Here is a 17,195-nt window from a genome sequence, read left to right as displayed (position 1 = left end):
AAAAAGAATACAATTCAGTCTTCAGCATCATCCAATCTCTGCCAATACTGGAAAAATATTAGCCCTATGCTGAAGTTTGACACAAATCACTAGTGGTTGTATTGCAAAATAAAGTTGGGGAGGATGGAAGAGAAGACTTTTTATCATCCTCTGTGGGCAAAGATTCCTCTTCATTATTCTTCATCTCTCACTGTTAACCTTAACTAAAATGCAAGATCATTCCCCTGTAGCAAATGGGGGGGGGGGGGAACACACCCCAAATCTTTATTTAAATTCAAACAGCATAAGGACAAGAGTAATGACTACCAATTATATTCTTATTCCCCCAGGTCTTATCTGTGTAGCTTTTATAGGACTCCACCATTTTTACTGGTAACAAAGAGTTCAGGGAATGAGGTGCTCCAGTGCCATGGCAATGAAAACGGCATAGACTCTGGAAACTGTTAGATGTGAGCAGTGAAGACAACTAGCTCAATTTTCTTTACCCTAAATGGAACTTTAAGTGTCAAACCTGTACGCATCATCTCAGTGTCCAAATTAAACTTATGCAATTGACAGCAAATGAAGGGAAAGGAGACAACAATGCAAATTCATACACATTAAGGCAGTTGTGAGAAAAGAATCTTTGGAGTAGTTAAATCTTCAATTTGTACAACTGAACTAGATAACACTACCAGTAAATTAGATATAATGCTTTATAATGGCTTGGCACTTAAGGAAACAAGAAGCAGGTCAATTTCAAAGTCTTGCAGCTGGCTGGGAATGATGAACATTTCCATCTAATTCTCCTACTGCACTAACTCTTCCCTTTTTATTAACATGTAGATACTACAATGCTTTTAGCCAATTTGTTTTACTGTTCAAAAATTCAAGCTTGACTTCATTGCAATAGTAGTAGCCATTACAATATCACAAACATGTTCAGTTTTATTGAAACATTAAAAAGGGTTTGAAATTCTAGAAAAGTAATGTTTCTCCATACCTAGCACCTAATGTTCACAGAAGCCAGTTGATTGTACTGCTCTAGTAACTGAATACAATAACAATAATGTAAAAAGTCACATCAATTTTAGACATAATAGTTTGGGGCATCAGTGGGAATAAAACACAGGGGCATTAAGACAGAAACACAAGATTATCATGTAGATGGACAGAGGCCTAGTTTCCCTATGAAAAAAAAAAAAACATTAACTGAAATGAATTAATTCAAGGTCATAGTCTCCTAAAAGCATAAAAACTTGTCAATTTCACATGAATTAGAACAGATCTCAAACTAGTCTTGAAGGCCCTTGCCTGCATTACCATTTCACCTTCAGTTAACTTCTTTCTATTAAGAACTCGCCCCCCTCCCCATTTTTGGGTTTCTTTGCATGGTGTTGGTTTGTTGGAGTTTGGTTTTTTTGTTTTTAAGGACAGGAACAGTATAGGGTTTTTACCCTGAGAATGTTTTTAGCAGCACTCCACCACTTGTTTACACACTCAATGATCTCCATACCAAATATCCTCAAGTTCACATGATCTTAAAACCCAATACTCTTAACAGAACTCTGCTCTTTTGTTCCACAGTAACAGAACAGGCACCACAAGTCAAGTTAGAACTTATTACATCTGCTCAACTTGACCACCCCGAAGGTTTTTGACATGCATAGGTGATTCAGTCTGTCAATGCCTAGTTGGGGGGGGGGGGGGGGGGGAAGGAACAAAGAGAATCCAACTTGCACTCGTAGCTGAGAATTCTAGTAAACATTTTGTCATGAACAAAGCCAATATCTTTGTATACACATGAAGTAGAACAGCTGACTAAAAAGGAGACACTTCTGTACAGTCACTTTGCAGAGCAGATCCATACTTTAAACATTAGAAGAGTTCAGTTGGAAGTGACCTACAATGATCATCTAGTCCAACTGCCTGACCAAAAGTTAAAGCATGCTATTAAGGGTGTTGCCCAAATGCCTCTCAAACACCGACAGGCATGGGGCATGAATCACCTCTCTAGGAAGCCTGTTCCAGTGTTCGGCTGTGGATAACTGGCTAGCTGAAAAGGGTCACATAGACATAGTCCAGCTGGCTGAACAAAAATGCACATCGCTCTCAGCTTATCTGAAGTAAAGCAAAATACACTGTCTTTGGCTGTCCTTGTTACACAATAACAGGAAGATTTTGGTGGGAAAAGAATGTTGCAGGTGGGAACAGATAACTACAGAAGAGAAACTAGGGGCGGGCTTGGTATTTAGGCAACTAACCAATAATGAGCTTAACTTTTGTAATATGTATGAGCTAATTATAACAAGGCATAAGAGACAATAAACGAAGTCTGCTGATCACTCATATTGAGTGACTGTGTCTTCCCTCCGTCGCGACAAATGGCGCCCGAACAGGGACCCTAGAGAGGGCTGAACCTGCGAGCCACGGTTCGACGGAGATTCGGGTACCGGTCCTGAAAGCAGCGCAGGAGGCGGAAGGGCACAGTCCCCGCGCCCGGGAGCGCCTACAGAGGGTCCCGCCGGCCACGCGTCGCCGGAGTCTCGCAAAGGCTGCAACAGCGCTGACGAAGGTATGGAGAGACAAGCGACGTACGATTCGCTCATATGCTTTTTAGAAAAGCGGAGCGTTCGGGACATAGATTGTAAAAAGGCATTACCCGGGTTATTAGCGTATGGGATAGCGTCCGGGTCCCCCGCGGCAGCGGCGAGCGGCGGCGCGCAGCCCGGCAGGCCCCGTCCCGGCCGCGGTTTCTCTCCAAGGCGGCACCCCCCCACACCCCCCCCCTCCGATCGGCGCCATGGCGATGCAAGCGGCCAAGCGAGCTGACATCTGGCTGCCCCCAGAGGTCAATCGGGTCCTTTATATTCGGAACCTGCCGTATAAAATCACAGCGGAGGAAATGTATGATATTTTTGGGAAATACGCACCTATTCGACAACTCAGAGTTGGAAACACTCCTGAAACAAGAGGAACAGCTTAAGCTCCTCAAGGAAAAATACGGAATTGATTACGAACCCACCAAAAAAAGTGCTTCAGATGTCCCCTACAAGAAATGGGTTTCTGCCTTGAACTAGCAAACATCTCTGTGCTTAAAGAGAAGCCTTTTTGCCTTGATGGAGATAATTTATTCTGTATTCTGTATTTATGCTGTATTCTGAATGTGGAAATTGGTTGGGACTAGGAGGCTGGCTTAAAGGCATTTTGCAAACGGGATTATTATTTTTGATCATTATTGTAATAATAGTTTTTTGATCAAAACCAGCCAAAATTATTTGTAAGCATTAGGCATATCTGGAAGAGAATGCCTTTATTTGAATCAGCAGTTAAGGTGTAGTTTAGTCTGATGCTGTGGTTTTATCTGCTTCTGGTGAATTTTTGAAGTGATGAAATCAGAGATACAAGGTATACTAAGAATTATGAGGTAATAATCTAAGTAAGAGTGCTGTCTTTTATATCTACAAGTGCAACATGCTTTTATGTAGCAGAGAGAAACTTTGACAATAATGTTGCTTGAGCGAGATGTGCATGTGACAACTTGGGAAAAGGGATATCACAACTGGAGTGCAACAGTGTTTCTATGTCTGGCAGAGTGAAATCTTTCAAGACCTGAGTTTAGACAGTCTAAAATAAATTGTTAGTATTCAGAAAACCCATCTTAAGCCTCTTTTGCTTACATAGTGTTATGGAAGTCAACTGCTATTGTAGAGAATTAATGATTTTTTAATACATATTAACAAATACTACTATTTTACCTTGAGGCAGTTGAGTGAGAAATTCTCACGTGTAGCATTTGAGGGAATGTCAGCATAAATCGCACTTACAGTAAGACTGCATTTTTAATTACTGTACTCGTTAAGATTCGATGATGCCATAAGGCTAAGGCCTTTTATCACAGATCGGTTCTGAACTAAAAGGTGTGTGCACATGTAGATATGCACATTTGTGTTATTTTCCTTAATTGGCTACAAAATAATATAATTAGGTTGGGGACTAGATCTTGGGAATTTGTCTATTATACTTCTGTTTGTTAAGGAAAGTGCATAACACACAGCACCCACGTAGGCTTGGCTTGTGGCACAGTTGTCAAATTTAGCATAGACATTCAGACAGATAAGCAACGTACTCTTCTTGTGTGTATCACCTACAAGCCATTATGGCTTAGTGTGTAAATCTGTATGTAACTATTGAAAAATCCCCTTATGAATGTATATAGCTCAGAACTAATTTTTTCCCTTTGTTAATTCTTTGATATCAATGAGGTATTCTTCAGAAAATGTATGGACTGGTCGGTTGCCTAAGGGCAGTTGTTATTTGGACAGAAAATTGTTAATGGTCAGGGACTTTCCACTAAAATATTTGCAAATATTCCTAGTCAAACATCAGTTTGGTTTCTTTTCGGGTTTTGAGCTTGCATTAGTCCATGTTCAGAACTTTAAAATTACCTTTGAATTTTTTAAACTTTTTATATCACTGGAACAGAAAGAGCATCTAAATTAAAGCTTCAAGCTAACTTTATTTTTCAAGTATTTCAGGAATTATACTTCTGAACTGAGATTTTATAAGTTGGCTGTATATTTTCCTGTGTTAAAATGCTGTTATTGAAAATGGTCAACCAGGCCTATGTCGCCCAAAATAAAAACGGGGGAATTGTGGATAACTGGCTAGCTGAAAAGGGTCACATAGACATAGTCCAGCTGGCTGAACAAAAATGCACATCCCTCTCAGCTTATCTGAAGTAAAGCAAAATACACTGTCTTTGGCTGTCCTTGTTACACAATAACAGGAAGATTTTGGTGGGAAAAGAATGTTGCAGGTGGGAACAGATAACTACAGAAGAGAAACTAGGGGCGGGCTTGGTATTTAGGCAACTAACCAATAATGAGCTTAACTTTTGTAATATGTATGAGCTAATTATAACAAGGCATAAAAGGTGACTGTAAGAGACAATAAACGAAGTCTGCTGATCACTCATATTGAGTGACTGTGTCTTCCCTCCGTTGCAACATTTGGCCACCTTCTTTTTAAATAAATGTTTCCTAATATCAAGTCTGAACCTCCCCTGATACAACTTTGAACCATTCCTACGTGTTCTGTCGCTGGATACCAGGGATCAGCACCTCCCACTCCACTTCCCCTCCTCAAGAAGCTGTAGAGAGCAATGAGGTTGCCCTTCAGCCTCCTTTTCTCTAAACCAGACAAACCCAGAGTCCTTAGCTTCTCCTCATAGGATATGCCTTCCATTTAGTTAATGTTAACTTGTTACCATCTGATAAGTTGGCACAGGAAGGTCCCATTAAAAAAAAAGTTATCCTAGGTAAAGTAGAAAATCTTAAAATCCAAACTGTCATCTTTTGACGTTACCGCCATATAATGATTCAAGATCTTAGTACTAACTCAAAGCATGCCAACAAAAACAGCAACTATACTAGTATTAATGCCCATTCACATGACACAGTGCTGTGAAAGAAAACAAAAGTAAGAGATACTTTCCAATTCCTCTCAACCTTGGTTTAATATAAAACACATTTTAAAAAAAAGTTATATTAACAGTCCTAAAGAGGCCTCAAGGAATTAAACATCCAACTCCAACTGAAAACCAATGTAAAACAGGCTCCTAAAACTGTGACTGCTTTGAAAAATATTATCTAGGTGACAAAAACAAGCAACAAGATTGTTGACGCTTTCCAAACCAAACTGTTTTGAACACAGGACAGGGCTTTAGACACTGCCTATGGTTTACAACAAATGAAGCATAGCTAGAAAGCTCACCCAGATAATGCTTCTATAAAAGCCTTTTCAGTCTTTCATGACTTGTCAATTACTATCTTCCTGTGCTTAGAAGTTAGTCCTTGCCAATTATGCACGCTAATCACACAACCAAATTGTTTCCTCAAATCTCCATAATCAAAACAAATCTCTCTATATAAAAAGTTATTTCAAAAAACAAATTCAAATTCTTGATGAGTTTACAAAGCTAGTAGTCCAGAAGAAAACACTGAGGTAGTGTTTTCTAGTGAAAAGAGGACTTACGTTCTAGCCAGTTCTATTCCTTCCAGACAACCTTCAGCAAACCACTCCAGTCCTCTATACTTTGACTTCAGAAGAGGAATTAGCAACACTTCCTTTCCCTGTAAAAGAACCTCACAAACTACAGATAGAAACTGAGCAAATTAATCTGGAACAATTCATTTAGATTGGAAAGGGATACAAAAAGGATTATGTATAGATAGCAATTCTTGCAGTACAGCTGTGTTTTGATAACCTACTATTGTATTGGGTTTGCATGGCAAGGTTTTGGTAGCAGATGGAGTTACAGGGGTGGCTTCTGTGAGAAGATGCCAGAAGCTTCCCCTATGCCAAATAGAGCTAGTGCCAGCTGGCTCCAAGATGGACCTGCTGCTGGCCAAAGCTGAGCCAGTCAGTGACAGTGGTAACACCTCTGTGACAACATACTTAAGGAGTAAAAACTGCTGCACAACAACAGCTGGGAGACAGGAGTGAGAATAAGTGAGAGCAACAACTATGCAGACACCAACGTCAGTGAAGAAGGGGGAGGAGGTGTTCCAGAACCTGGAGCAGAGATTCCCCTGCAGCCTGCGGTGAGGACCATGGTGAGGCAGGCTGTCCCCTGCAGCCCATGGAAGTTAACAGTGGAGCAGATAGCCACCTGCAGCCCATGGAGGACCCCACACCAGCGCAGGTGAATGCACCCGAAGGAGGCTGTGACACTGTGGAGAGCCCATACTGGAACAGGCTCCTGGCAGGCCCTGTGGCCCTGCAAGGGAAGCCACACTGGAGCAGTCCATTCCTGAAGGACTGCACCCCGTGGGACAGACCCACACTGGAGCAGTTCATGAAGAACTGCAGCCCATGAGAAGGGCCCATATTGGAAAAGCTCACAGAGAACTGTCTCCCATGGGTGGGACCCCATGCTGGAGCAGGGGAAGAGTGTAAGGAGGAAGGAACAGCAGAGGCAACTGTGATGAACTGACTGCAACCCCCTTTCCCCTGCACCGCTGGGGGGGGGGGGGGGGGGGGAGGAGACAGAGAATTCAGGAATGAAGTTGAGCTTGGGAAGAAGGGAAGGGTGGAGGGAAGATGTTTTAAGATTTGGTTTTATTTCTCATTTTATTACAAATCAAATTGGAGTAGGATATTAATTTCCCCAAGTCAAGTCTGTTTTGCCTGTAATGATAACTGCTGAGTGGTCTCCCTGTCCTTATCTCAACCCATGAACCTTTTGTTATATTTTCTTTCATGTGCAGTTAAGTAGGGGAGATGGAATGGCTTGGTGGGCACCTCACAGCCAGCCAGGGTCAACCCACTACAACAATCCTTACACTGAAACATCAAAGTGAAACTCACTCTGCATAAAAGTATCTGCAAAAAAGAGACTTTAGAGTATTATTTAAATAAAAGTATTCATATTTTATTATACCTGCCAATCAGAAAACATTTGCCAAGTACCTCTGTTAGATAGCTGATATTTTCAAGATGCATCTAAGTCAACTGTCAGGGAAGTCAACATACTTTCTTCTGAAGGTTTCTATGCTATCAAACAGCAAATTACCATTGTTCTAAATAACTTTTCATAGAGTTTCCAAACTCTGAGAAAAAGAAAATTACTTAAGTGTTGAATAGTTAATCAAACAGGGTTTCTTTATTTCAAAGAAGTGTGAATAATCAGAGCATATTACAAGGTTGACTCCATAAACAGTCACACAGATGTATCTATGATGTGCTTCAGTGCACTGAGACATAAGACAGAGAAAAAACCAATGCTTTAACTTTGGTATTAAACAATTCATGCACTTATGTTCCTTTAGTGCCAACAGAAAGCTAGATCGTAATACTGAAAAAGTAGTACAGATTGGACTATATTAATTCCAACCTCTTTTGATCATACTGTTTAATAATCCCTGGACTACAGGGAAGACAGAACTGGTTATGTTAAAAGAACTGAAATTAAGCTGCCCTTATGAAATAGAGCATTATAAGAAATATTAAAAGCATACAGAAGTTAGGAAAGACATTCCACTATCAAATCACCCAATGCTCTCCTTAACATGTATACATATATGCCAAACACTGCCAACTTGTGATTGTGAAAACCAGGCACAAATCTGAAACACTGGGTTTATGGATTTAAAGTTTCAACAATAATATTTATTCAAATTTTAAACAAAGAACTCCAACCAGATGTCCACTTGTCAACCAACAGAATCCCAACACAATCCAGTGTGTTATCGATTTGTTAATAAGTTAAGATTGATTGACTTTGATTAATTGATTTTATAAAATCATTTAATAAAATTAAAATATAGAAGGATTAGAAAAATTTTTAAATGAAACTTATAGCTGCACAGTAAAAGCTGTTATGAGATCTTCTGTACATCCTGTACCAAGGCTAGAAGAAGGGGCTGGAACCATTGTTAAAACTTAGGTAATAACTCTAGGGTTTGAAAGGTTTCTTTGTATTTAACCAGTCTTCTGTATGTAGAGGTGTATTGAAATGTCAGAATATGAGATTAATGGGAACTGGGGAGAGTCGACTGGAACAGCTTGTAGTTGCCTGCCAAGAAATCGTGAACTTTAATAAAAGGTAATTCCGGCAGGGGGAGATCGCGACCACCGACTCATATACCACCTACCCAAATCGTACCCCAGACCCATTTCTAGACCTTTCTAAGCTCTACTGTGCATAATAGGATATAGGAGGAGAGTATGTTAAATGATTTACGGGAAATGTTATGATTATGCATGAATATTTAATGAATATGTATGAATAAGTTCTATATATGGAATCTGATTTTGGGACCTGGCGCGCGTTGATCGTGAGAGGACTCGCTCACGCACCCGGCCGTTAATAAAGAAGTGTCTGCTTATCTACATCACATTGGTGTCGATAAGTTCTTCATTCCGAGATTTCGGTAACAAGTAGGTGAGTTTGTTTATAATTCTGTAGTACAGAAAGCACAACTTTCAGGTATATTATCAGCATGTATATTTTTAAACTAATTATCTATTACTACTGAAAACTATATTCTTCACTGACCAAAGGTTGACCTTAAATAAAAATAGAGAAAAAAATAAACTGTTTTCTATGGTTATATGAACTAAACTTAATTTCCTTAACTTTTCCAAACAGACATTACCCTGACATTTTCAGATAATCATAGAACTGACAATAATTCTCTGCAAGAACGGTAGGCTTTTAAAATTAACAGCACATATTTGCCATATCCAGTTAGCCTAATAATTAAAAATATAAAGCAATCTGTTTTTCTCTAAGAGTTACAGTGTTCACAAAATACATAATTTGATATCTTAAAGTCTGCATACATGCTGGTGGATAGTAACTGTGAATCAATTACAATAACATCTTGAACTCTGTTAATGTTGCTATGTTGGCATTCCAAGAATGCCTACAGGGTAAACAGACTAAATTAAGAAAGTAAAATTGCTTTTAATGGAACCTGTTCCAACATCTCATCACTCAAAGAATTCAAGTCATTCACTAAAGAGACAGTAATGCATGAGTAGTCTGTAACATGACTGTTCACTCTGTGTATACAAGTCCTACCAAAAGGCACTGTTAACTCAAGCCCACAGAACCCACAAAATAAAGGAAAACAAACAAAAAAACCCCAGACAGAGCTAACTGATCTAAAGTCTCCGGTGTATTGGGATTTCAAATCAGCCAACTTGTAGGTATTCATCTTTACCTACCACGAATAGAAAGAAGTCTTTGTACACCAGTGTATGGGCCTGCAAGTTCAGTATCATACAAAGTCAAGAAAGCAAATATTTGATCCTTGTCCTAATACTGAGCCAAGCTGTGCTCAGCATAATCAAATAAGTTCCATGGAAAATAAAGACAGATGGTTGACACAGTCAACTCACCTCCCAGAGCAGTTTGGTTCTTGAGGGTTATTTTCCATTCTAACCTACATACTGCCTGTTCTTAGAGGCACAACATAGGATCAGCAATAACAAACCCTATGTTACTGAACTCTTCTAACACAGAAAAATTTTCCTCAACTTTGGATTGTTGCAAACCTGACTTACATCAATGTAGCAACATTAAATACACTTTGCATAGCCCTAAATTTAGCTCAAATAAACAAAAATTTAGATAAAAGTCTTAGGGTTTTGTTTTGGCTGTATTCTGAACTGACTGTAAACAAAACCAAGTCCTAATATTAGCTACAGGAACACACAGCAAAATAAAAGCTATTCCTCCCCTCCTAGGACTTCAGGCCTCCCCTCCCTTCAATAGGGGGGACACTGTCCACTTGCCTATACCAACAGAACCACCCACTTGCTGATCTCATATGCATTTGAACAGATGCTCTTTTTTTCATTTATTTGAGGCTAACCTATTTCTAGAGCCAGCCCTGAAAATATCACATCTATTGTTATTATGTTACATAATGCTTATTATTAACAACTAATTTTGACAGTTTAAGAAAAACAGCCAATACTAGTCACGCTACAGTCTGGTATAGTTTTTTCTACTAGCTGTAACTTTGTCCAGGAATCAAAGCAAATGGCAGAATGGCAGACCCAAGGGGGGGGGGGGGGGGGGGGGCAGCAGCAGCCTTACTTCATAGGAAGATTCAACTGCAAATCTAATCTGTTAACATCAGCTCAAAGGGATACCAAGACAATATTTAAAGTTTAAAATATCTATAGATGAAGACAACATTTTAAAGCAGTGTGTTCTATTAATCACTTAAATTGTTATGGTTGTTTTCAGTAAAAATTTATGGGTTTATTAGCTTGTATAACTTTCAGGTTTTAAGACAACCATCTACTAGAAAAATCTGATATTCCCATCAGGACTCATATTTGAAATCACGTTGTTAAAAGTTAGATATATTACAAATTCACATCTTAAATGAGTTTTCTTATAATTACAGAAGTCCCCAATATTATTGCAATCAAACTGCTTTTCAGGACAAATGTGATCCTTAAATTAGAGCCAGCATGTTTTTTAAAAAACAAAACGCAAATACAAATAATTTTACGACTAGGTGGCGCAAGAGTCTGTTAAATGTATAGAGCGAGCACCCTGGCTAGATCACTCAGAGCTTTTTAACTCACGTTTTGCATTTCCCCTCTGAAAACATGAGTCAGAAGACACATCAGCAACTAATGATTTAAAGCTCCATTTCTATACATCAGTTGTACTCTTAAACATGTAACCTTTTTTTGGTGAGGTTTGCAGTTACCAACTGCACAAAAAAATAACATGATAACAAGTAGCATACATTGCATTTCAGAGAAATTTTATAGAAAATGAAGTAAGCTCTGAATCTCCTTCAGGGAACTTCACCTTTTCAAGTATTTTAGCATAACAATATCTACATCCTTCACAAGTAGGAGAGACTGGCTTTATAGATATCTACCTTATGCTTTGACCACACCTTTCCTATGATTTGTAGCCTCCTAATCTAAACAAATTAAGTCCTGGAAAATACTCACGTGGAAGGCCTCCAAAAAACCTGAAGTGCTGCAGGAAATCGTGTCAATGATTCAGTAGGTGCTACTGTTTCTCTTGAACCAAAGACAATGAGATACTAACTTTCATAAAGTCTTAGAACAAAGGCCCTAACAATTCAGTTATCAAACACTAGTACGCTGAAGCACAGCAGAAGCTGTACTTTGTTTTTAGTGGAAACTTTATACAGTCTAAAGACGTGGCTTTTCTAAAATTAAGAGATCTTTGCCATAGCCTACTTGCTGTTTCTAAAGCCAATTTTAGATTAAAATAATTATTGGCACTATAGCACTGCCACGTAGGTGATTGCATATGCTTTCTACAGTTGTACTAGCTAGCCAGCAAGCCTCCTACTGTCAGACTGAGTCAGCTCGGCAGGGCAATTCAGAATTACGAAACGAGCTACGTCCACCTCCCAGGCCGGCTCTCAGCATCCTAACTGGGAGGAGCCGCGGAGGAGACGATGCAGGTTTCTTCAACACTCCCGATAGCCTCAGTTAGCAGCAGCCCCCCACAAAGCCAAGGCAGCCCTAATACTCGCCCAACAGCGCCGAGAACAGCTCGGATAAGCGGAAACTACATTGTCATCACGAAGGGCCCTTACCCTCCAGCGTGGGAGACGGAAACCACAGGCCAGGCCTCTTCCCCCTGGCTGCACTCCCCACCCCCAACCCCTCACCCCCAACCCCTCACCTGCTGGATGCTGCTAGTCTCAGGCACAGCGAACTCTTCCTTCTCCTTGGGAGTCTTCACCGTGATTTTGATGATCCGCGGCTCAGCAACAGCGAAGCCCTGAGCGGAGGACTCAGAGGAGCTGTGAGCCCCCGCGGAACTCTCCGCACTCTCCGACATGGCGGGTGGAGCCTGACTCCAAACGAGTCCTCCACGTCACAGGCTCACTCCCAGAGGCGGACAAAAACAACCCAGCTCACCCGCGGCACGCACTGATGACGTCCTGGACCGGGGAAGTTACTAGAAAGGGGGAAGCTGTCTCCCTGGGCGTGGGTTCGTTTTCGGCGCGCTTGCGCGCTACGAGTGGTAGTTTGAAGATTTAAAATCTTAGAAAGCGACAGTGACAAATAGTTCCTTAAACTGTCATACGGAAGTTTTAAGTTTCTTTTCAGATATAGTCGGGTGACTTCAGTACTCTGAAGTTACAATACACTAAAAGTTTTATGAGTTTTACAATATTAAACTGTTGATGTCCTATATATAATGATGTTATTACCTGCATATAATATAATGCACAATGATATTGTATGAAGTAACAAAGCTGTACCATGACCTGTATGACTTTCATGTTAAAAAGGGAGGAAGAAAAATTATATACAGCTTCTGAGCCTATGTAAAGAGAGATTGTAAAATTGCCTTTTGCTTCTAGGTTACTTGCTTAGCATCAGCTTAAGGGTAAGGTAAAACTTTAATATCTCAAATAACCTTTTACTATAAAAATAGAATTACAGTGGAAGCATTTCATAGCTGGGAATCAGATTTTCCTCAACCTTGGACCAAAAAAGAGAAAACACACACACACTATACCACCTCCCTTAATCCATAATTAAATTTAGTATCACCATATTAGGCCCTTTCCCAAAACATTAGTGATTTTCCTATCCATCAGATAGGAAATTCCAGAATCCTATCCCTGTTTTAATATCAAATACATGGATGGCTTCAAAATCTAGAGTCAAATGTCTTTTCTTCCTTATCCTTAAGTTATCCTGGAATTACCCTTTCCTAGTGTAGTCTGATTCACCAAGTGATTTGTTGGCTTGGTCTACTATTGGGATAATTTCTCAGAAACTATTTAAATTAGTTCAGTAAATTTTTACTAAACCAATTAAAAATGTGTTAAAAGCATTTAAAACTGGAATAGTGAAAAATGGCTGTTTTGCTGATTGACTGGATACCAAGCAAAAAAGAATTCCAAATCAAATATAAGAATAAATGCAGTTTATTATATTACACTATAATAAAGGAAAAATAGCATGCAATATGTACAGGTCTAGCCATAATATATGGCTTCACTCCAAATCAATATTGTCCGCCTTGTAAATGTAAAGGTAACCCTTTTAAAATATCAATTCCAATAATATATTCAGGGATTGGGACAATCGTAACTGGATAGGTTCTTTTTCACAAATTTCCTATTTTCATTTCAATTTTAGTTTGAACAGCTTCAATTTGTTTCCCTCCTAATCCAGTAATAACAACTTTTTGACCTTTAAATTGCTTTGGATTTCCATAAATTAGAGAGGCCTCTGCTCCAGTATCTACAAGGGCTCTAACTTGTTGGGGGATTGATTTTTCCAATAAATTTGCAACTCCACATGTGGGCGACTGTCTTTTTTAACCCACCCTTGTATCGGAGCTTGGCCCTCCTTTCAATCCATCTTTAACTCTTTTAATTGTCGACGGAGGGTTTTAGCGCCATGCCAGGGATACAGATCATCAAACTGCCCCCAATCCTCCCTGTCCCCTGGAATGTTTGACCCTCCAGTGGGGGGCCCTCCAGCTGGGGAGTGGGGCATCCTGTCGAGGTTCAAGAGGTGGTGCAGAAGGCTGAGCTGCATCCTCTGGTGACTCTACAAACCTTTGCTGGCTATAACTATTTAGTTTCTTATTTGGTCTGTCTGATCCTCGCTGTTTATATAACCTCCGCATCTCATTCGTAGGAATTCCATCAATCTTATCTCGAGTCACCCCATCCTTTAACAAGGCAGCAAACATTCCTCTCCCTGAAATCCTATTATTTCCATCTTTATTTTCATTTCTGTCACCACACCCTGCATTTTGCTCTGGACCCCATTCTCCTAAATCTCCCAGTTGTACCTTCTCAATTACTTCTACTATGTGGCTTCCAGTCTCATTTATTAAAAGAGTAATAATGACATTCTTATATGCAGGTGGAGCAGTTTTGATTATTTTATTTCTAATAGGTGCAGTTAACCCAGTCTGTATCATCATGTCAGCATCTCCTAAAAAAATAGCAGTTTTCATTCCTTCCTCTTTAAGACACTATATGCAATCTCATAATGTGTACCAGGGGCAATCTCCTCCTGGAAAATCCCCCTCCATGGGGTATTTGCAGTTGCAACCCACAGCTGCCAAGGCTAACAAATTAGTGTCTCCCTGAAAATGATTTTGAAAAACATCTTGCACAAAAGAATCAGAACTCAACATTACAAACTTCTTGCTATCCACAGCATCCAATGCAATTCCAGATGCTCCTAAGTCATACATCCGCACCATCCAAGTGAGCAAAGATTCCCCTGGTTTCTGCTGGAATTGTTCAATCACATCATTAATTTCATGTTGGGTATAATCCTCAATTACATCACGTCTCACTTGCTGTCTGTCCAGCCCTGGTTCTGATTTTCTCTTAACTATAGATTTTATCTCTACATCCTCAGAAACAAATTCTCCCCCTACACTCGCATCTGAATCAGTTGAGTCCCATATATCACCATCCCACTTGTCAAGATCCAATTGTGTTCCTGCTTCAGCAATAACTGTGCACACCTTTTTCATATACACCCTACCCTCTGCTTACAATACTTATACTGAGCAACCCTAACAGCTACCTTCTCCACCACAGTCTGATAAGTATCCAACTTATATGTCAACAAATGATTCTGGCACTGTAACAGGACCACCTTACTTTGCAAATCACATATTTGTTTCTCTACACAAATCTGCTCTTGCTGCTGACACCTTTTCCTATAAGCAGTTAATAAAATCCATCCACGCTGTCCTAATGTGGCCACTTCCCCCCCTTTTTCAACAGGTATCTTTTGCATACATCTTAGCACATCAAGGGGTTCTGCTTCTCTCAGACATGAAACCCAACTTTCACACAGTCCAGCACAATGAGACCACTCAGTGGCCAAAGTATGAAAAGGCAATTGCTCCCACCTGGGAATATCAATCGTTGCACTAGCAACAAAGTAGCCTTTTTTTTCTTAAGTAGAGACATTTTCACTTCGTATTTAATGATGAAAGATGTGCCACTTATCTAAAGATGTTTATCTAAAAGTTGGGAAACGTCCAAAGACCCTTATTGTTGACATAAAGGATGTACTAATTGCTAATCCCTTGGATTTTTGTTATCTTTAAGAAGGCCATCTGGTCCTAAATTCTTGTTGTCTATGCCACGTGGCAAAGACAAGGACTTTAAATCATGGTCACTAGTTTAGCAAGGAACAGTCTGTGCAGAGACAAAGAGGTAAAAAGTTCAATGGAGGAAGACTCCCGATCTTCATCCTGAAGACCCCCAGATGACCACTCCTCAAGGATATTGCGCAGGTGCGAGATATGTGAATGAGTTCCCGGAATTGTAATTAATATGTAAACGATTTCCCGGAAAATTAATAAATAGACATGAGTAGCCTGTATAAAGAAGAGACTGAAAAGTCCCCTCGGTGTGCATGACTTTGGTGGAGCGATCCCCCATGCACCCAGCGCTGCCGAATAAAGATAACCTCTGCTCACTCATATATTGGTAAAGTGATTCTTCAAATCAGTATCCTGCCGGCTACACCAATTTTATGTTGTTCTGATTGACTGGATACCAAACAAAAATGAATTCCAAATCAAATATAAGGATAAATAAGTTTATTATATTACACTATAATAAAGGAAAAATAGCATGCAATATGATAAAAGGAAACAGTACTAGTTATTATGCACAATATGATAAATGAGCAATAGGAGCGAAGCATCAGATCATTACTGCAAAGCGTTTCAGAGACAGAAAAGGAGACATCACCAATTACCACCTTAACATCACCCAGGCCCACACTTTGGCTGGGAAGCCCTGTTGCAACCGGTGCCAGGAGTCTCTCGGTAACTGGGAAAATTACTGCACGGTGCGTCCATCCATAGGTGAGGCTTCTGGCCCAGTCCTGGAGCTTGCCCACCTTTATACTCAGTGAAAACCAGGAATAGTTTACACACCTGGCATATGCAAACTGTTAGGTTTAGGCTAAGTGCAGGCGTGCAATATCTCATTATTTGTAAGGTTCACACACACCAGGGGCATTGGCCAGATGTCCAAGCATGGTGGAGTTACCATCATGACGCATCTGCACACAATATTGATTGTCTGGATGTTCCTGCTCATTTCTTGCTTGTTCGGGGGGGGGGGGGGAGGGGCTCAAGACAAACAGCACCTGTTCATTAAAGTTGTCCTTGAGCTTCCTGAGCTCCCTGTCCAAGTTAAAGGATCCCTAATTAAAGACAAAGGCTTTTTCATAAGCAGTAATCAATTTAATAAATTCTCACCACAATGGCTAAAGCCTATCCCAGGTTTTATCTGTCCTAGAGCTTCAATTTGTTACAGTAAAATTATTTCAGGTATATTTAACCACTGAGCCTTTCCTTAATCATGCTGTTTCCTTTTCCACACGTTAGAACTTGACCCTACAAAGTGTTAAATTCTGATCCAGCAAAGCATTTTGACAAATGCTAGTGATACCTTGCCCTATTGACTGGCAGAATGAGGGCCATTATGGAATAACATATTGCACTGCACTCAAGTAGTGATTTCAAGCAGAAATCAAACATATCAAAGAACAAGATGTTCCTCATTCATGGCTTAGTTTATGTGCTAATTTATGCTGACTATATAATTTTACACTGCTGTATGTTATTATTACTTGGAGTACAGTTTGTACTGAAATAGCACAAATTCTACCTGCTTTAATGT

The 17,195-nt window shown here is 39.9% G+C and overlaps 1 protein-coding gene across 3 annotated transcripts in view; it reads right to left on the bottom strand.

The window, feature by feature from the left end:
- LOC119140750 (ubiquilin-1-like) overlaps positions 1-12,444 on the bottom strand; it is a 35,652-nt gene extending 23,208 nt beyond the window's left edge. For all 3 annotated transcript variants that reach the window (XM_037372313.1, XM_037372310.1, XM_037372311.1), the window contains exon 1: positions 12,182-12,444. In XM_037372313.1, the coding sequence (XP_037228210.1) occupies positions 12,182-12,340 (159 nt within the window). In that variant the 5' untranslated portion in view covers positions 12,341-12,444. The remainder of the gene's footprint in view (positions 1-12,181) is intronic.
- Between the last annotated feature and the right edge of the window lie 4,751 nt (positions 12,445-17,195).

This window comes from Falco rusticolus, chromosome W (genome assembly GCF_015220075.1).
Source record: "Falco rusticolus isolate bFalRus1 chromosome W, bFalRus1.pri, whole genome shotgun sequence".
NCBI lineage: Eukaryota > Metazoa > Chordata > Aves > Falconiformes > Falconidae > Falco > Falco rusticolus.
The sequence above is the reverse complement of the archived record's forward strand: the minus strand, read 5'-3'. Positions and strand labels throughout refer to the sequence as shown.